The following is an 18,348-nucleotide window of genomic DNA, read 5'->3' as shown; positions in this document are numbered from 1 at the left end:
CAAAATAAATTCAATTTACCACTAGGAATGACAATAATGTTGGATATCTATTCTTTGTTTTACATAATTTGTTTAGAGAGTGAAAATACGTAACTTAAGTTTTTCTTCTTGTCATGTAATTAATACTTATTAGCCACTTATTTTAGCATGACTTAGTATTTTTAGATTATGGTCATTTTCTTTATGGCTTATTAATTAGCAATATTTATTTTAACCGATTTTATTGACTTTTGTTGAATATTTTAATACAATGTCATCACTCTTCTCACATTTTGTGTTATTTTCTTATGAAACACCTTAATTATATAGTTGTGTCTTACTAGGACTAAAGACATATTTGAAGTAAAAGTTATATGTTTCGTATCAAGACTATTCCGGAAAAAAACCCGAGGTTGGAAAATCCGAATTTTATTGATTTGGTTTGGTGTATAAATTTAAAAAACCGACGCATTTAGTTTGATTTGATGTTTAAAAAATCTGAATCAACCCGATCCATGTACACTCCTATGTTTAATATTGGTTTGGGCCAAATTGATTCGCGCGTGGAGCCTGTGTAGTCCGATGCTTGGGCCGAACTGGCCCAGCAGACATATTTAACTTCAAACAAATAAAAATCTCGAATCTAAAGTCATTAGTAGAAGGTCATCTTAGAGAGTTGAGTTTGCTGAAGCTTTTGTTCAATTTCAGCTACGAAATCCTCCTTAAAAGCGACACAGTGAGTAAATTTTCTTCATCTTTTTGTGTTTGCAAAGCATTTTATTGAACAACTATAAAATGTTCCCTTGCTAGGGTTTTTTGTTTTTGTGGATTTTATAGAGCTAGCTATCAGTTTTTCTTCCTTGGATTTATTGTGTCAGCAATGCTGTTCTTCTATATGGAATATCTCTGTGCTGGTGAAATGGGGCAAAAATAACCTAGATTTGTTGGGGTGCAGAATGAAAAATGGTCAGCAAAGTGATTTTACTGTCTTTGTGTGTGTGGCATGTTTGTATTATCAAGAGTTGTGGGAGAAATCTGTTGCCTTTAAGGATGGGGGAAGATGCATTTTAGTTAAGCTAAATGTGAAATGTCCAGTTCCTGCTACTATGGCTCGCTCTTCATGATTATGATGGTCAGCTGTAGGTGGTGTCTCTTTGGTTTGAAGCACCTAATTGAGTCTTTAGGAAAGACAGTGGACGTTCCCACAGAGAGGGGTAGGATCTTTTTCTGGAGTACATAATCAACTAACATATTAGACTTGTAGCATCCTTTAGGCTATATTTATATGTAAACCTGGACTTATGGATTGATGTTATATGTAAAGGACCCCGGAAGCCTTTTCCGCTACTGATTCTTTTCAGGAGTTGATGCATGTAAAACCGTTGTAGATTGGACAGGGTGAGGAGGACGGAGCCCTGCAAAATTTATGTAGTAGACTTCATTAAATTTCATTCGATGTTCGTTAAGAGTCTCTGTTCTGGTTAGAAATTTGTATGTCCATGTTAGTCTAAGTGTGCATTTAGAGAACCTCAAATCTTACTAGTACTAGTTTTTCCCATAAAGGCAAAACATTTAGCGGTGGAGTGGAACAAACCTGAATAGAGTGGAATAGATAAATAGGATTCATTCAACCGGCCCCAACTAACTTTGGATTTGAGGCATATTTGATTGATTGATTGGGGTTATTGATAAATACATGCTTTATATGCATTAGAACTTCAATCTGATATAAATTTTAAGTTTGGGAAAACAGGGGTGGTGAGAAGGGTTTGTCAAGCAGAATAGCTTTATGTTAGGAAGAGTTTTTTGAGCTGAAACTTAACAAAATTAGTTCTCTTTTAGTTTCTGCTATCTTTTTGTTGTCAAAATCACATTCTTCTGATCTGTAGCTTCAAATTGAATCCTACTAAGTGAACGAGATGTTCAATACATATTTTACTGCATCAACAGGGAATTTCTCTATGCATTTCTCTGAGGCTAACTTTTTTGTCTTAAAGCTATCTTGCTTAACGCATCCGTAAGCATGAATTTAGAAATATCTGCAGAGTCACCTCACACTTTTGAAGCTAAAGTCGTTATCTTATAACCTGCAGGGAGGTAACTTGCTTGGCACGGCTGTAAGCATGAATTCAGAAGAATATTCAAAGTCTCATACTAAACCAGTTATCACTCTAACTGGGACTGCTGAAAAATGTGCAGTTGGACCGCCTCTTGGTTTGGTTGACATAGGCGAAAGTGAAAATGCATATCTTTTTCGTGTTGCACTTCCTGGTGTAAGACATAAATGTAAGTACTTTTAAATGACTTTCTCAACTGTCTATTTTTTTACTGTTACTATTGTTTATTTTCTAGGGTGAGTATACTTAATGGATGCAATACTAACTATGTTTATGCGTACACGTACTTGATAATCTCATCGTGGACCTGAAATTACTTTATGAACCTCTAAGTTAAGCTTTAGCATAGACACATGAGATTAAATTCTTTTATCATAATATGTTGATTCTGAAATGAGTCATTCTTAGAAGTTGGAATATAAGAATGTCATGGTTCGCTCAAGGGTTGACCTTTAAACCTTTAAGGCATGCTTATTAGGAACTAAATTCTTGTGCCCCGGTTACCAAGTTATAGGTCTTAGCATATGTGAAACCAAATATGTGGATTCAACCAAGAGTTGTTACCACTAAACCAAAAGGCATCAAGTAACATAGTTTAGTTCTAGAGATACTATTTCACCAATCGAGTCACAAGTTTCTAACATAGTCATACCTAACGATTTTCCACAAAGTGGTGACGAAACGTATAACTTGTACAAATTTGGGCCAATCTCCGTTCGGCCCGAGGAAACCTTTGCGCGCCTCCGTTACCTTTTGGGATGCCTACGCCCCATAGAAACTGTCTATCCCCATAGTGTATGAGACAAATGTATGCATTTCGATTAGGTTCTTAATCTATGGTTACGATTCTACCATATATGTCTTTTTCATTCCGTCGAAAATCGATACTACATTATGCCCTTTGTTTCATTAGAAGTTGCCTTATTCTTAAAGTAGTGAAGTAAACTCCAGCTTTGCAAGCTATATTATATTTAATTTAGTAGAAAATTCTATATTGAACTTAATATTATAATGGGTAGGGTTGTAGGATACTAATCTACTGAACGTTTGGACTAATTAGTATTGGGCACATATAATATCCGTAGGGCTAAATATAAGATATAAAAATTTCGGTTTTCGGATGTGCGAAATCCAAAAATTTTAAAATTAAAATCCGAAGTCCAATCCATAATCCAAAAATCCAAACCAAATATCCAAAAAAAATCGGATTTCGGATTGGCCCAACCTATGCCCACCTCTACTCAAAACTATAAACACTTGCTATGTGGTGATAAAACAATTGAACATTAGTTTTTGGTAAATTTGTATTCAAATTTGTGTTAGAGAATCTTATTTACTTAAATTCAGGTAATCTTTGAAGGAATGGAATTTAACAATCATTTGATGTGTATACTGTACAGGTAATATAAAATGTGACATACAGAGAGAAGGGAGAGTCCGGATAGAAGGTGTGGTTGCAGAGAGTGAGGTTTTGAAAAAGTCACCCAAGGGTTATGAGATGAAAGTTCAGCAGCTTTCTCCTCCTGGTCCTTTTACTGTATCGTTCAGTTTGCCAGGACCTGTTGATCCCAGACTATGTTCCCCACATTTTAGAGCAGATGGCATTCTGGAAGTCATTGTAATGAAATACCGGATACCTCTTGTTTCAGCTGAAGGTTTGCCTGAGAATTGGTACAATGGCTCTTTCCCAGCTCCTTGAATTCCAGTTGGTCCACCTTCCCCTAAGAAACATGGGATTAATTTGTTTCGTAACTTTTCTCATTAATATAGCACAGCATTAACAACTTACCAACTTCTGGGGGCCATACCTGTACAACAAGGGATTTTGCATTATATGTTTCATTGGAAATTTTGGCTATGCTGACTTGATTTTGAACCAAGTGTAGTATTGTGGAAAAAAAAACTTGGAGTATTGACATCTTTTCCATCTTTATCATGGTCTATGTTTTCTATGTCTATCATCAGCTTAATGTGAGTCCACTATTTGCCTGACAAGATTTTTTTAAGAATTCAGCTACATGATATATATATATATATATATATATATATATATATATATATATATATATATATATATAAATGCTGTTGATGTCTCGAGTGAGCTCTAGTTTAGACAGTATGTTTCACCGAAGTTTCTGCACAAAATGCTGTTTCCTCACATTCTTATACGGTGAAGTATGTGATCGACAACCTGATGTAGTACATTGTGTGTAAAATTCGGTTTTGATAAGTATCTATTTTTCAGTTTCACTGTGTATCCATGCTGTCAAATGATAGTGAGCTGTAAGCCATTCTTAGGACTCAGGCAATGTGTAAAACTAGGTTTGCCAGAAGCAAGATTTACATCTCCTTTTGGAATTGCTAGTATTTAGTGCTGGGGTCTAACAGGCATCTCCTAGATTATACTATGATGCAATTGTTTGAATGGTCTACCTACCTATCCTGCAATGACCTAATAACTTGCAAGAGACATTGAGTTCTCCATCCTCATACGACTGTGCTCGGATCCCCGCAAAATGTTAGTGCCTGGTAAATTGTGCTTGATCCCTAGTACCTTCCAGCAGGAATGAAATTGTTCTATGCAGGCAGCCACTTTGCACGTTAAAGCAAATAATAGATCCATATTTATAAATTAGAAAAAGGAGAATATTCGGTGATGATGCCTTCTATAAATTATTCTGAGACATTGGAAATAGTTAATGATGATGCCAGAAGCATAAGTTGTCAACGATGGAATACGAGATTATCCCATTGGTTAATGTTACAGCAACAAATGTCTATCCAATGTGTTATATAGTGTGTGCATAATTGTCAGGGGCAAGATTCTCGGGTTTCTGCGTTTGGATATTAGTTGGACAATAATTGTTAGGTGTGAAGTATGTACATTAATCATATATACCAAGAACAAAGCATATACCAGTAACAGGTAATATTTAATCTGTACGATCTTATCCTTTGACCTTTCCACCCAAAATCAAGTTCAAATCATTACTGGAATTTTTTTCTTGATTAGCATGACTCGTGATGTTGCTTGTACCAAAGCAACGACAACATTCTGCCTTCCCATCACTGGCAGTTGGTTAGTTGAAGGGTCCAGCTCTAATTAAGAATTTGCAGGTCTTCGACCAATGAAATTATGAATACGTGAATGTTTCGTCTAAAATTCCACAAGTCATCTAAGTACTACACTTCAGCCTGTGCAATATAGAAAATCCTGTTTATGAACGTTAAAAATGTTATTTTAGTTATTCTTTCATTCAAATTGTAATTGTTTATTGGAGATCATTTTCTCTGCAACTAAATGATTTAATATAGAGTTTGTTAATAAGATGATATAATCAAGTTCCACAATTATGCGCATCTTGAACAGGTATCATCGGCAGACCACTCATTGCTGTGGTATTTCCTAGTTCAAAGTCTTCGCTTGTCTTCTTCTCCTTCCCTTTTCCACGTAATTGCTTTCCATCTCCAAAGTATGTCCAATCATCTATTTTCTTAAACAATAAATTCATAATCTATCAATGTCTACTACTACATATATCCAACTTAAACAAGAATATCATTCTGTGCATATTCCTCTTAAACCAAGAACATGGCACTCAAAGTCCTTACTGCCCTTGACTCAGCAAAAACACAATACTATCACTTCAAGGCAATAATCATCGCGGGTATGGGCTTGTTCACTGATGCATACGACCTCTTTTGTATCCCTCCGATCATGAAACTCATCGGTCGAATCTACTACGGATCCCCAAGAGACCCTAACAAACTTTACCAGGTCCCACAGGCCGTCACAACTGCTATGGTTGTGACGGCCCTTTTAGGGACCGTTATCGGTCAACTACTTTTCGGCCGATTAGGTGATCTAATCGGCCGACGCAAAGTCTACGGCTTTGCTTTGATGATCATGGTGTTGAGCTCATTCGGATGTGGACACTCAATATGCACGTCTAGGACTTGTGTTTTACTAAGTCTTGGATTTTTTAGGTTCTTGTTAGGGGTTGGTATTGGTGGGGATTATCCTTTGTCAGCCACAATTATGTCTGAATTTGCTAATAAGAAAACGAGGGGTGCGTTTATTGCTGGGGTTTTCTCAATGCAGGGATTTGGGATCCTTGCTAGTTCAACTGTCACTATGATTGTTTGTTCAATTTTTAATCGTGTTTATGGAGGAAATACTGAGACACCTCATGGTGCTGATTTGGCTTGGAGGATTATACTTATGATTGGGGCTGTTCCTGCTGGGTTCACTTATTATTGGCGCATGATGATGCCTGAGACCGCCAGGTAATTCGTCGGTCCCAATTTATGTGACACATTTTCATTATTAGTCTTGTAAAAAAAATGTTAATTTTCTATATCTAGAAACAATTTAACTTTGAATACTAATTTTTTTCCTTAATGTTATGATTTACAATCATAAATATCTAAGACCTATTTTAGACCATAAGTTTTAAAAGTCACTACTTTTTTCTTAAACTCCCCACCTAATAGCACAGCATAAATTGGGATGGATGAAGTAACATTGGTTTCAGATTTACTTGTATATTTGATCGTATGGTGTTTTGATGTTCTCTATCCGATCAAGATATATGTTTTCCATTTGCCTAAAAAGCTAAATTGAATAATAAGAAAAAGTGCAAGATTCGTGTAAATATAAATTTAGAAGGGATTAAGAGCTAAAATCATGAATTAAGAAAAGAGTAATTAGCATTGTAACATGTCAAATCAATGTGGTCCATGCAGAAAAAAATTGGTTGTACTCCTAGTTGTAGTTGCCGGCCTATTTTTAATTAAGTTGCAATAAGTTCGTACACGTTTTTGGTATCTGACTAGTTCAAATTATTGTAAATAGTAAATTTAAGTGTCTAGGTGTCTTTCCAATCATTCTAAAATGTCCATTAATTATTGTCGTGTGTTACTAGGACTACAAAGGTTAACGTAACATATATATAACAAACATATATTTGTGTGGGTCTATTGATTGTTTTGTATAAATGTAGTTTATCCTATATTCATAATAGTATTATGTAGTATTCGTGTGATTCATGTTTATCATAATTTTTATCGATAGGTATACGGCTTTGGTAGAAAGAAATGTTTCTCAAGCAGCCAAAGACATTGGAAAAGTACTCGATATTTCAGCGAGTCAAATCACCGAGGAATTTTATACTGCTTCACAAAATTCACCACCCTCTAATTATTCCCTTTTCTCCAAAACATTCATCCATAGCCATGGACTTGATCTGTTTGCTTGTTCAATTTCATGGTTTCTACTTGATATTGTTTTCTACAGCAGCAATCTTTTTCAATCCCAAATATACAAAAGATATTTAAGTGATAAGCACAAAGTCAATGCTTTTCAAGAAGCTTTTGAAGTTGCAAGACTCCAGGCTATTATTGCAATTTGTTCAACAATTCCTGGCTATTTTGCAGCAATGTACTTCATTGACCGATTAGGGAGAGTCAAAATCCAAATTATCGGATTTTTCTTCATGGCAATTAGCTTATTAGCAATGGGAATTCCCTATTACTCATATTGGAATAATAACACCAATGTGGGGTTTATGCTTTTGTATGGACTAACGTTTTTCTTCTCGAATTTCGGTCCGAACACGACTACTTTCATAGTTCCCGCGGAACTTTTTCCTGCTCGCTTCAGAGCAACATGTCATGGGATTTCTGGAGCTATCGGAAAATTGGGCGCGATAATTGGATCGGTTGGATTTTTATGGGCTTCTCATTATAAAAAAGATGGATATAGTGAAGGGATTGGAATGACAGCGTCGTTAATACTACTAGCTGGAGTCTGTCTAGTTGGAATGATCACTACATATTTTTTCACTCGTGAGACTATGGGAAAATCACTTGAAGAAAATGAAATTATTTCTAATGTATGTCGTCAAAATGAAACTGTTGGTGGTACGGTTTGAAGATTATTAATTTGTCCACGTGCATCTTGTGTTTGATAAGTAAAACAATTATTGCCTTGTCTTTTTATCAGTTTTCACATTGATACATATTTAGTGCATAGACTTAATTAAGGTGAGTGTACAGCATGACCATATATGTGGTAGAGAATGAAGTTGATTTTGATACCAATTACGTACTTTGTACTGGTGATAGTGAAGTTTGTAAAAAAAATTAAGAAATCGATGAGTCTACTAGTTTGTTTAGTCTAGTTTATGGGAAGTCAAAAGTGTTTATTTTTTAAAACACGAGGTGTTTGGTTAAGCTTTTAAGAAAAATGAACAATAACAAACGTTGTCTTTCAGAAATTAAGAAAATAGGTTTTCCCTAGAGGTTATTTTGAGGTGTTTGCTGTTATATTGACAAAAATATTTTAAAATTGATTAGTCAAATACAAATATCCTCCTAAGTGCTCTTATGAAAAAAAACATTTTAAAATAAATAGATTATTGGTAAGTTCCAAACAAGCGTACATAATGTGGGAAGTTGGTGTACGGAATAAGGGACGGCTTTCATCATGTATGATGTACCTACTATTAATTAGTTTTGACTGAACTAAAGTTAATGTTTATCTCTATTTTTATTTCTTAAAATGAAATTTTTTGTAAGAACAATAATAAAAAGGGGAAACTACGAGGTAGAACTAAATCATAAAGGAAAAAACAGTAATTCATTATAAAGTTTATGACAGTACATCGTAAGTAGAGTGTTGAGGTACATTAAAACTTGATAATCAAAGATAACAGAGTGCTTGTTGAATCAGAAATAAAACATTAATTAAGAAAATACATTTAGCATGTAGCCATTTTGTTTGATCACTTCTTTTTGACGGGGAAAGAGACCAGTTTATTAATACCACAAAGGCCTTCAGGCTTGCCTGTGTTTCTCTTCATCCTAATGAAGCCCTTTTCTCCCCATTTGGCCCCCCAAGAATTCTTGACAATGATGTAATCTGCTCCTTTTGTGGATCCATATCCAACTGCTGACACTCCATGATCAAGATCTGTTCCACAATGCCCATCAAACACACCCTGCATGTCATTTTCCAATCATAGTTAAATAGCCGCTCGCTAAAAAAAAATAGCCATAATCTATGTATATTGGTTATTATCTCTAAATATTTTTGACTGATCGAGTGGCCGATTGTGTAACCTCCCCATAAGAAATTCCGAAGGTCATTATGGATATGTCTCTAATGATAAACATTAACTGGTGTGACATGCCCGTTTATATTTTATGTGACACACTTTAGTCAGTTCTAGAAATAATGATATTTTTATATATTTGGACACACCTTATTTTAAATCTTAACTTTACATGCAATGATATGCTTTTATAGCTAGAAAAATGTTGCACATGTTCAATACCGTATACCAAAGTATCTCTTAATTAGGCTCCATGTCGAGTTAAATGTTGTCATATTAAATGAAACGGATAATGACGTACTTAAAACTGATTAATAACAGCGCAACCCTATAAAACTTTTGTTTAATTAGCACTAATTAAGAGGACCAATATGGGAGAATTAGGATATTTACCCCACTGTAGAACTGGAAATCTCTTGTAGAGGCCTCAATGGCCACACTCAAAGGTTGGTTTGCAAGTGCTTTCAATAGACTTTGCTCATCATTGGCTGGCACATCACGGTAACCATCAATGGTCACTACCTCGGACTCATCCTGAAGTACATCACATTAATTAAATATCCTCAAATATTAATACCAATATTTTGTATTAAGGAATAATTAACACACTTAATTAGGAGTAGGTAATCAAGACGGACTCACTCTTTTTTCATCACAAGTGCCTTCTTCCATGAGGTAAGGATAATCATCCTCCTTGTGAAGACCACCATTAGAGATGATGAATTGAAAAGCATAGTCCATTAGGCCACCATTGCAACCATTGTTGTAAGTTGTGTCACAATCTATCAGCTCTTGTTCCGACAAGGATGTCAAATTCCCTGTCTTTATTTGGTTTATTCCCTCTACTGCCGCCACAGTTGAAAATGCCCAACAACTACCTGCATACAGTGGCAGACACAAAAGTTTGCATGAGTATATCAATATATTATTACAATTCTATTACTACGTCTAGATCATACATGTTTGGACGCGTTACTTCTTATTCCAAATTGATATTTACTTTGTATTATTTGAGATGGTTAACACTATCATATCAGAGTAACCTATAGCCAAGAAAATAAAGTAATTATTGTTATCAAAACAGGGAACGTACCACATTGACCCTGGTTCTTGACAGGAGTAACAGCACCTTTTTTCCTCCAATCAACAGACTTCGGCAGATCGACAAAATCTCTATAGGCAAATTCTTCTTGAGACTGTTCTCTTTTGTTAAGCAAATCTTGATCAACTTTGAGTCCCAAATACATTTTCTTGAACTCATCATGGTTCAAATCAGAAAATTCGTTTAGTCCAAGCCAATAGTTGGTAACAATCTTATTCCTCTCATCAATATGCTTCAAATTTTCCTTGAAAATCTCAAACCTATGCAGCTTCTCTTCAATGCTCTTATAAATCTTTCCATGTTTATCCATCCATTTTTCGAAAAGATTGATGAGCTTATCGATGCAAGTCAAGTCATCAGAGGAGTATCCCACAATTGAATGATCGCGAGCCAATGAGGTGCAGGCCAGGAGGGAAACTGAAAATAAAAGAAGAAGTGACAATTTCGACAAGGAGAAAAAGGCCATGTTTTTTGAATTATATTGGTAGCAGTAGATATATTGTTGGTCCTCAAGATGAATGAAAATTAACAAGGGAGAGTTGGGTTTATATAGGGTATGAATCCTTGGTAAGTTTGCTTTGAAGCAAAGTCTGTTTTGTAAGTATATTAATTGTATAAATACTAGCAGTAGTAGGAGGAAGAAATTCAGTGCACGCTGAGACTTAAAGCATGGTGCTTTATGGCTTTGGATTGAAATAAAAGCTTGTTTGTTTCAAGATTCAAACTTCTGACGATACATGTGATGTTATACATGCTGTAATCTTTTTGTTTCAATTGAATGTTACTAATGATCATCTCTTATATATATATAATACATGGGCCCTTTAACTACAAGTATGTCTGTCCCTATACAAGGCCCAAATAACCGTTTGGGCTCAAACCCAATGAAAATTTATCATTAGTGGCTACATGGGTAATTTGCACAATAGGAATACTTTAGAACCAGTATTTAAATTTTGTTACTGCTGTTGATATTTGTAAGAAAAAATGACGTCTTTTAGTTTAATAGACCAAAATAGAGCAGTAGAGATGGTGAAGAGACGGTGGCAAGCAGAATTAAAGTCGATGACAAACTTATATACATCATGATTTCAAAGCTACCAACAAAGAATTTCGGCTTTTGTGGCATGAAAATCATGATAAATGTCTTGAATGCTATATGCTATATAATCAGTGGTGGAGCTAAGAATTTGACGAAGAGTGTGCAAATTTTCTTCCCACTTGTGTTAAGGGTGTTCATAAGTAAATATAAACTCATAATAGCTAACATTTAATCTATATATATCGCGTAATTTTCCGGCAAAGGATGTGCGCCGGAACTCTCTTTGCCTAACGTGGCTCCGCCCATGGCTATATTTAATTTTGTTATTCTACGTAATTAATCACAAATCATAACTAGTCATCACAAGGACCTAAACCATAGCTTGTTGCTGAAACTTGCAATATGCGGGTTTCTATTACAAGGCCACATATGTCACTTGCGTTGACTGTAAATTCAAACTTGCCAATTATGATAACATATGAGAAAATGAGGACAGCATCCTGAGCAATTTCTTGTAGGTACATTTATTTTTTCTTTCTTCACCTCAAATTTCACAAAAATACACGCCAATATTCCAAGTCCACTTACACCAGTCTTTGAGTTTGATGCTGTTCAAAGTCTAATTAACTCGGACATCTTTTAATAATAGTACATCATAGGAAAAAGATGTCGATAGAAATTAATTAGTCATGGGTTTGAAATTGATTCAGGTTAAAACGTCACCCATTGCATAGAATTTAGGAACCACGGGAAGTGACGGGTTGGGTCCCATATACTCATCTATTAATCTTCCTTATATTGAATCTAAATCTAATGACATCATCAAAAGACATCCAGCAACTTCTATCGCATCACCAGTCTTGACGCTTACCTAACTACTCTTTAGCTCCTTTTTAGTCGTTTGGACCACTCAACTTTCCATCCCTTTCCTTTTATTCCCCAAAAGTCTTCAACTCTTTTCTGCTCTCTTTTCGTTCCACTCATGTATAGCTGTTCAAAATCGAACCATTATCGATAATTCAATCGCAAAATTAATTTATTCGCTTATTGATAATGGGTTATCGGATTAGCGGTTGGAGAGCGAATTAAAAAATTATAGTTGACGGCTTATCGATGTGGGGCGGATTACTCAATTTTCTTATCGGGTAAACCGTTAACCCGTTAAGAATTATCATGTTTATATTTTTACCCCTAAACATATAAAATATGTATTGTAAACCTAAAGCAGCAAAGCACTAAAGTCTAAACCTAAAGCCCCAGCTCCATTCAGTAATTGTTATTCACTTCTTAGCTCTTAGGAAATTACCCTAATTTCCCTAAAGCGTATCAATGACGACTTTTCTCTTCAACAATAACAAGTACTCCTCTCAATCTCTTCTTCAGATAGGCTTTGAGAAAGTGATGGCTTGGTGTAATTAGTGCCCGGGAAGCAGTAACTACATTGTTTGATGTTTTACATTTAACAACTAGTATGATGTTTTCTTTTTTCCGCTAAGTGAACAAGTGGATGAATATCTATCGGCTTAATCCATAGTTTAGCCTGAGCATTTGTGTTGTCACTGCATTTAGCACAACGAAAAGTCCTTTTTTTTAAGCCAGTAAGGTGGGTAAATTTCTTTGAAAGAATAGGTACTGTGGAGGTATTGTAAAGTGATAGTTGTTACATAATTTAATTGATACACCGCTCAATAATCATTTGATAATTGTTAACCCGATACCGAACCAATCGATAACTTATCCGTTGACTAGCGGAATAGTAAATTTGAAAGTCAATAACCGATAAGCCGAACCGTTAAGCGTAATTATCAACCCGATAAGCGGCACTATACACTTATGTCATAGTATTTGACTGGTAAAACAATTACTCCACATGCTAATTTAAGTTATACATCACTAATTATATACTTTATATGTAGCTTTAGAAGGGTGACATGGTGATAAACATTCCCCAAGTCCTTTCAAACAGATGAGCAAAACTTAAAAGACGGATGTAGTGTATATGTATTATTTAAAAAATCATCAACTCTCCTAAGTAGCCAGCAACACAAAAAGGGGCTTACATAAGCAATTTTTGAATACCTAAAGGTTTAAAAAAAAAACTTAAACACCCATAAAAAATGTACTCCCTCCATTCCATTTTGTTCAATACTATTTTCTTCAAGTCCGTTCAAAGAAAAAAAAAAAAAACACAAACGCATATCAATATTTCCTAAATGATCATCTTAGCTGCACAAATGTTATAGCTATTTAAAATTACAAGTTTTAAAAATTTAACATTTACATATGAATATTTAATTTCACAAGTTTCAAAATTATCATTTCTTTATGTATTAAATTTTACATCAAATTAAATTATGACAAACAAAGTGAAATGCAGGAAGTAATCGGCTTGTCCTCGAATAATAAAGGAAGATATCTTACATAAATAATCCTCAAGGAGCAAGCAACATATATGTTTCAGAATAGAGCATCCTGAAATAATTACATAGACATTACATATTAATCCTAGCTAGCTAGATTGTAGCTGTTTATATATAGAGGATGACATAACACTAGCTAGTCATATATAATTACTATATCATCTACTGTAGTACGTAATTATGATAAACAAATCTTCCTTTTTTTAGAGATCGAGAGGCCAAGATTCTGCAGCAACTTTGATGGGACAATCCATTTGATGATCCAACTGACTACTACAAGCCATCATTCCTTCTATGCCCACTAAACTCCAATCCGAATTCATCCCAAAAGCATTAGGCATAGGGTTTTGATCATATGGAGAAAAGTAGCCTTCTGTTTTCAATAATGTTTCATTTTTCTTTGAAGAAGCACAGATTTGTTGATTGATGAAAAGCATGTTGGATGATGGAGACGAGTTTTTATTTGTGTCTAGTACTTCTTGTTTGTCATCTTTGTATCTTTTGGTAGTAGCTGCAGAATTTATGGTGGAGGAAAATGCAGGAGTAGTACCATTATTCATTGGGAAGAGGTTTGTTTGGGAAACATTATTATTATTAATGGGGGGATTCATAAAGAGGGATTTCATGAGGTCGTTTTCATGGTGGTGAAATAGATAAAGGTTGTGCAGTGATTGCACTGAGTTTTGTGATTCTTGTTGCCATAATGTTGAGGCTGTTTTTGGATTTGGTGTTATTTCAACTAAAGGCGAATTCAGTGCTGTGTTATGAAAAGTTGAGGATGCTGATGACCATGTTTTTAAAGTGGGGTACCCATAGTTTTGTCCAGCAGCTTGATATATTGGATTTTTCTTCTCCCCTACTTTGTGAAGTATTCTGCATATCACCCATTCCTCCTAGAAGCATAAGAGAGAAACAAAAAGCTTTACAACTTTTATAAATTAAAACCTCTAATAAGCTATGTTGCTCGGACTCACTCAAAAGGCTGAAAAATCACGAGAATAGTCGGATATAATTGATTTCTAGGGATTAGTCTTGTGTGAAAATACAAATAAAAGAAAAAGATATTGCCAGAAATTGACAAGATAAATATCCATTTATTCATGATCAGAAAAGACATCCATTTCAAAGTCAAAATTGATCTTTCATACCTAACATAATTCATGAAAGGATCCTTGAATAATTATAGGTTAACCTGAAAATTCTTCGCAAAGACTTCTATAAGATGTTCTTTAATAAGGGTCAAACCGTACCCGCGCTAAATTCTTCAAACAATTACTATTACTAGCTTTTAAAGGATCTAACATGCACTTATGATATTTTTAATACTCTTCATACATCTCATGTACACATTATGCTACTCTTAACTTTCACAAATTAAGCACCTAGTAACTGTCTACATATATATTCCGAGTGACATTTACACTACTATGTGAGTATTAAACAGCAACTCAGTACCAAATCATACCATGTTTAGGTGAGGGAGACCCTTAAACATGAAATATTACCAATATTATTAGCACCTGAATCTCCAAAAGTGATTTTCACTATGTATGGTTAATTTTTTGAATCAGCGAAGTGAGAAAGGAGTCGGCAAGTATCTTAAGAGTACTATAACATGCATCTCCATTCATCCATTCCATCCGTCCATCAATCAATCTACATCACATCAATAAATATCACGAGACTTACTAAACAAGTCAACCCAAAAAAGACAAAAACCTATAGACCTACAATTATAGCTATAGCTCAACACTTGCTCCGTTCTCTCCATTTATATTTTAAAAATAATCAACAATAAAATCAGAAGACGATGACAGTGATCAACGGTAACGGAGTACATACATTATATAAAACAAAATTAAATTAAATTAATTTACCTTAGAAGAGTAACGGTAAGAGAAATCACCATCAAGACGATATTCATGCATGACCCACTTAGTTTTCTCACCCCTTGGAGCTCTTCCTTTGTAAAAAACAAGTGTTTTCTTCATCCCAAGGAGTGCTCCATTTGTTGCACTGTACACTTCCCTGTCTTTCCCTGTTGCTTTCCAGTAACCCGCTCCTGTTGCCCGGTTTGTTCTTAACCCGGTTGGGTATTTTCTGTCTCTCAAGCTAAAAAAGTACCACTCTCTCTCCCCCATCTTTGCCATTTCTGTAATTCACACTTTCAAATTTAGTTCACCACTAAACATATAGGAGTTCCATTTTCTAAAACCAAAAGAATAAATTATTACGGCCTATCGCTGGGGCGGAGCCACTGTAATAGTCACGGAGTTTGAAAGAACCCAATAACTTTGAATCAAATTTTTTTTATTTATATGTATAAACAAAAATAATAGAGTACTAATTCAGAATATAACTTGAATCTATGTCTATCACATTCATGTTTGCATAATAACAATTAGCTAGTACAGTACAAACGGCATATATCTTTGTCAAACAAAATAATTGTAAAGGTAGATTTGACATATAGTACATGTATTTATTAAGAACTTAGGTGAAGTCGGTAACTCATTAATGACATGAAGGTATACCAAATAGAGATATGTCTAAAGTTTATAGGTAGAAAGATACATGCTCAGACCCTTTTGTTTTTGAGCTCTCTGAATAGTAGAACTTTATAGAAAAACAGTACTCATGAGATTATTGCACATGTAGGAAAAGAACTAGATCTTGGAAGTATTTAGGCAAGAATCTCCAATTAATACTATACTGTTGCAAAGAAATAAAGGAAGCATAAATAAATGGAGATGGATATGGTCTCTCATTAAATATTTTTAATGAACAAATAAAGCCATAAAGAATACATTAAACAGTTTTAGTACCTCTGGCATATATACTACTACTACATTCCATCACATGTTACAACATGAGACAAAACTCAAAACTCTAAAACCATGTTCAAAACAAGGGGACCAAAAGAAAAACATAAGCTTCATTTTGAGTTACTTTTATTTCTTGTAATTTGGGACATGAAAAAAGAAGAATGCGGTGAATAAATATTGTGTGTTATAATAATTACCTGGAAGTTCCCAGGGCTCGCATCTGTTGAGATCAACTTCAGCAATTTGAATACCACAAAAGGTGCCGTTGAAAACCTTGGAGGCTAAGTAGAAAGTGATAAGCTCTTCATCAGTAGGATGAAACCTAAAACCTGGTGGAAGGCCTTGTTCATTCATGTCCTCTCTATTCAGTTCACACATTATTTCTTCCATTGCCAACATGTCTTTCTGCAAAAATGTGTGGTGTATTGTTAAAGTTGTGTGAGTAGTGGTGATTGATAATAAGATAGGTTATAAAGTGGAATATTATATATACAAAAAGAAAAAGAAAAGAAAAGAAAACAGGCACTGAAACCAAAGGAGAATGGTGAGTTTGAGAGAAGAGATAATGAAGTTATGGAACAAGTGGATAAACAAGGATGGGGTAGTAGTTTAACTTATGTACTATTGATACCCTAAGGAAATTATGACACTTTAAGTATTAAAAATAATTAAGTAATTAACTATATTCTTTGCAGCAGTTTAAGCTTAAACTTGTACATGAGATGATCACACACTTTAAGTAGACAGAAATCCCGAGTTCAAGTCTTATTGAGTCACTCATCATCAAAAAGAATTTAATGTGCCTGACCCAAAAAAAAAAAAAACAATTATGCACGTGAAGAGCTAGCACGTTGAAGATATAATTAAATAATATAAATATACTCTTTCTACCAGCTTAAATTTTTATTAGATGAGATAGTTATACAATTCAACACTAATATCACAAAGATATCTACGAGTTATAAATCTACACAAAATTAAAAAATAAATCAGATTTTCTACGATAACAAGTAAATGTGAGACTTAGAGCCCGTTTGGATTGGCTTACAAGTTGGTCAAACCAGCTTATAAGTCGTTTTTAACTTATTTGAGTATTTGGCAAAAATAGAAAACAACTTAAATTAAGTTAAAAAGTGCTTAAAATAAGCTAAAACCAAGAAGTTGCTCAACCCCAACTTTTTTTTTTTTTGCTTAAAAGCTATTTTGATTTGACCAACAACTTTATGCTTTTATCTCTTATATTTTCTGTTAATTTCAATACTACCCTTACTTCTAAAAACTCTTTAAGTACTTTTATCCAAACATGTAACTGTTTATTTATAAAATAACTTTCAGTACTTAAAAGTACTTTAAGCACTTATGCTTAAAAGTCACTTTTTTCAGCTAATCCAAACGGGCTCTTATTAATTCAGTAACATAAAAAGATTTAACATAATCAAGAAAATTAGTTGAAATGTGGGGAGAATAAGGAGGAAGATGTGGGAGGTGAGTATTAAATGCGGTTGACAGGGGGCTATGGAACTCACCTGAAAGGGGTACCAAAAATAGGTAAAGGAAAAATGCAGAAAATCAGATATTTAGGAAAACGAGAGATTTTGGAGGAGTAGAATTTCTTTGGTAGAGAGAGATAGTAAATGCAGAAGGATTGGTTTGGTGGAAGGAGATTTATGCGTGCGTGTGTGAGCATGTTTTCTAACATAGCATGTACTGTTCTAGTCAGAAAATTGTGCAGATGGATGGGGTTAATC

General features: G+C 34.5%; 4 protein-coding genes across 4 annotated transcripts; 2 read left to right on the top strand and 2 right to left on the bottom strand.

Moving 5' to 3' along the window:
* The first annotated feature begins 560 nt into the window (after positions 1–560).
* On the top strand, positions 561–4,029 carry LOC132628249 (increased DNA methylation 3). Its single transcript, XM_060344017.1, has 3 exons — positions 561–715; positions 2,073–2,265; positions 3,497–4,029. The coding sequence occupies exons 2-3, from the start codon at positions 2,103–2,105 to the stop codon at positions 3,793–3,795; spliced, it is 462 nt and encodes a 153-aa protein (XP_060200000.1). The 5' UTR covers positions 561–715; positions 2,073–2,102; the 3' UTR covers positions 3,796–4,029.
* Positions 4,030–5,359: 1,330 nt separating this feature from the next.
* Positions 5,360–8,077, top strand: LOC132628246 (probable inorganic phosphate transporter 1-9). Its single transcript, XM_060344013.1, has 2 exons — positions 5,360–6,383; positions 7,171–8,077. The coding sequence occupies exons 1-2, from the start codon at positions 5,689–5,691 to the stop codon at positions 8,027–8,029; spliced, it is 1,554 nt and encodes a 517-aa protein (XP_060199996.1). The 5' UTR covers positions 5,360–5,688; the 3' UTR covers positions 8,030–8,077.
* A 640-nt stretch (positions 8,078–8,717) lies between these two features.
* Positions 8,718–10,927, bottom strand: LOC132628248 (cysteine protease XCP1-like). Its single transcript, XM_060344016.1, has 4 exons — positions 10,305–10,927; positions 9,854–10,089; positions 9,605–9,745; positions 8,718–9,097 (listed from the first exon to the last, which is right to left on the bottom strand). Exons 1-4 carry the CDS (start codon positions 10,777–10,779, stop codon positions 8,882–8,884), a joined length of 1,068 nt encoding a protein of 355 aa, XP_060199999.1. The 5' UTR covers positions 10,780–10,927; the 3' UTR covers positions 8,718–8,881.
* Positions 10,928–13,799: 2,872 nt separating this feature from the next.
* On the bottom strand, positions 13,800–17,561 carry LOC132628247 (protein CUP-SHAPED COTYLEDON 3). Its single transcript, XM_060344015.1, has 3 exons — positions 16,798–17,561; positions 15,653–15,927; positions 13,800–14,668 (listed from the first exon to the last, which is right to left on the bottom strand). The coding sequence occupies exons 1-3, from the start codon at positions 16,997–16,999 to the stop codon at positions 13,979–13,981; spliced, it is 1,167 nt and encodes a 388-aa protein (XP_060199998.1). The 5' UTR covers positions 17,000–17,561; the 3' UTR covers positions 13,800–13,978.
* Positions 17,562–18,348: the final 787 nt, after the last annotated feature.

Source organism: Lycium barbarum, chromosome 2, assembly GCF_019175385.1.
Source record: "Lycium barbarum isolate Lr01 chromosome 2, ASM1917538v2, whole genome shotgun sequence".
Taxonomy (NCBI): Eukaryota; Viridiplantae; Streptophyta; class Magnoliopsida; order Solanales; family Solanaceae; genus Lycium; species Lycium barbarum.
The sequence above is the reverse complement of the archived record's forward strand: the minus strand, read 5'-3'. Positions and strand labels throughout refer to the sequence as shown.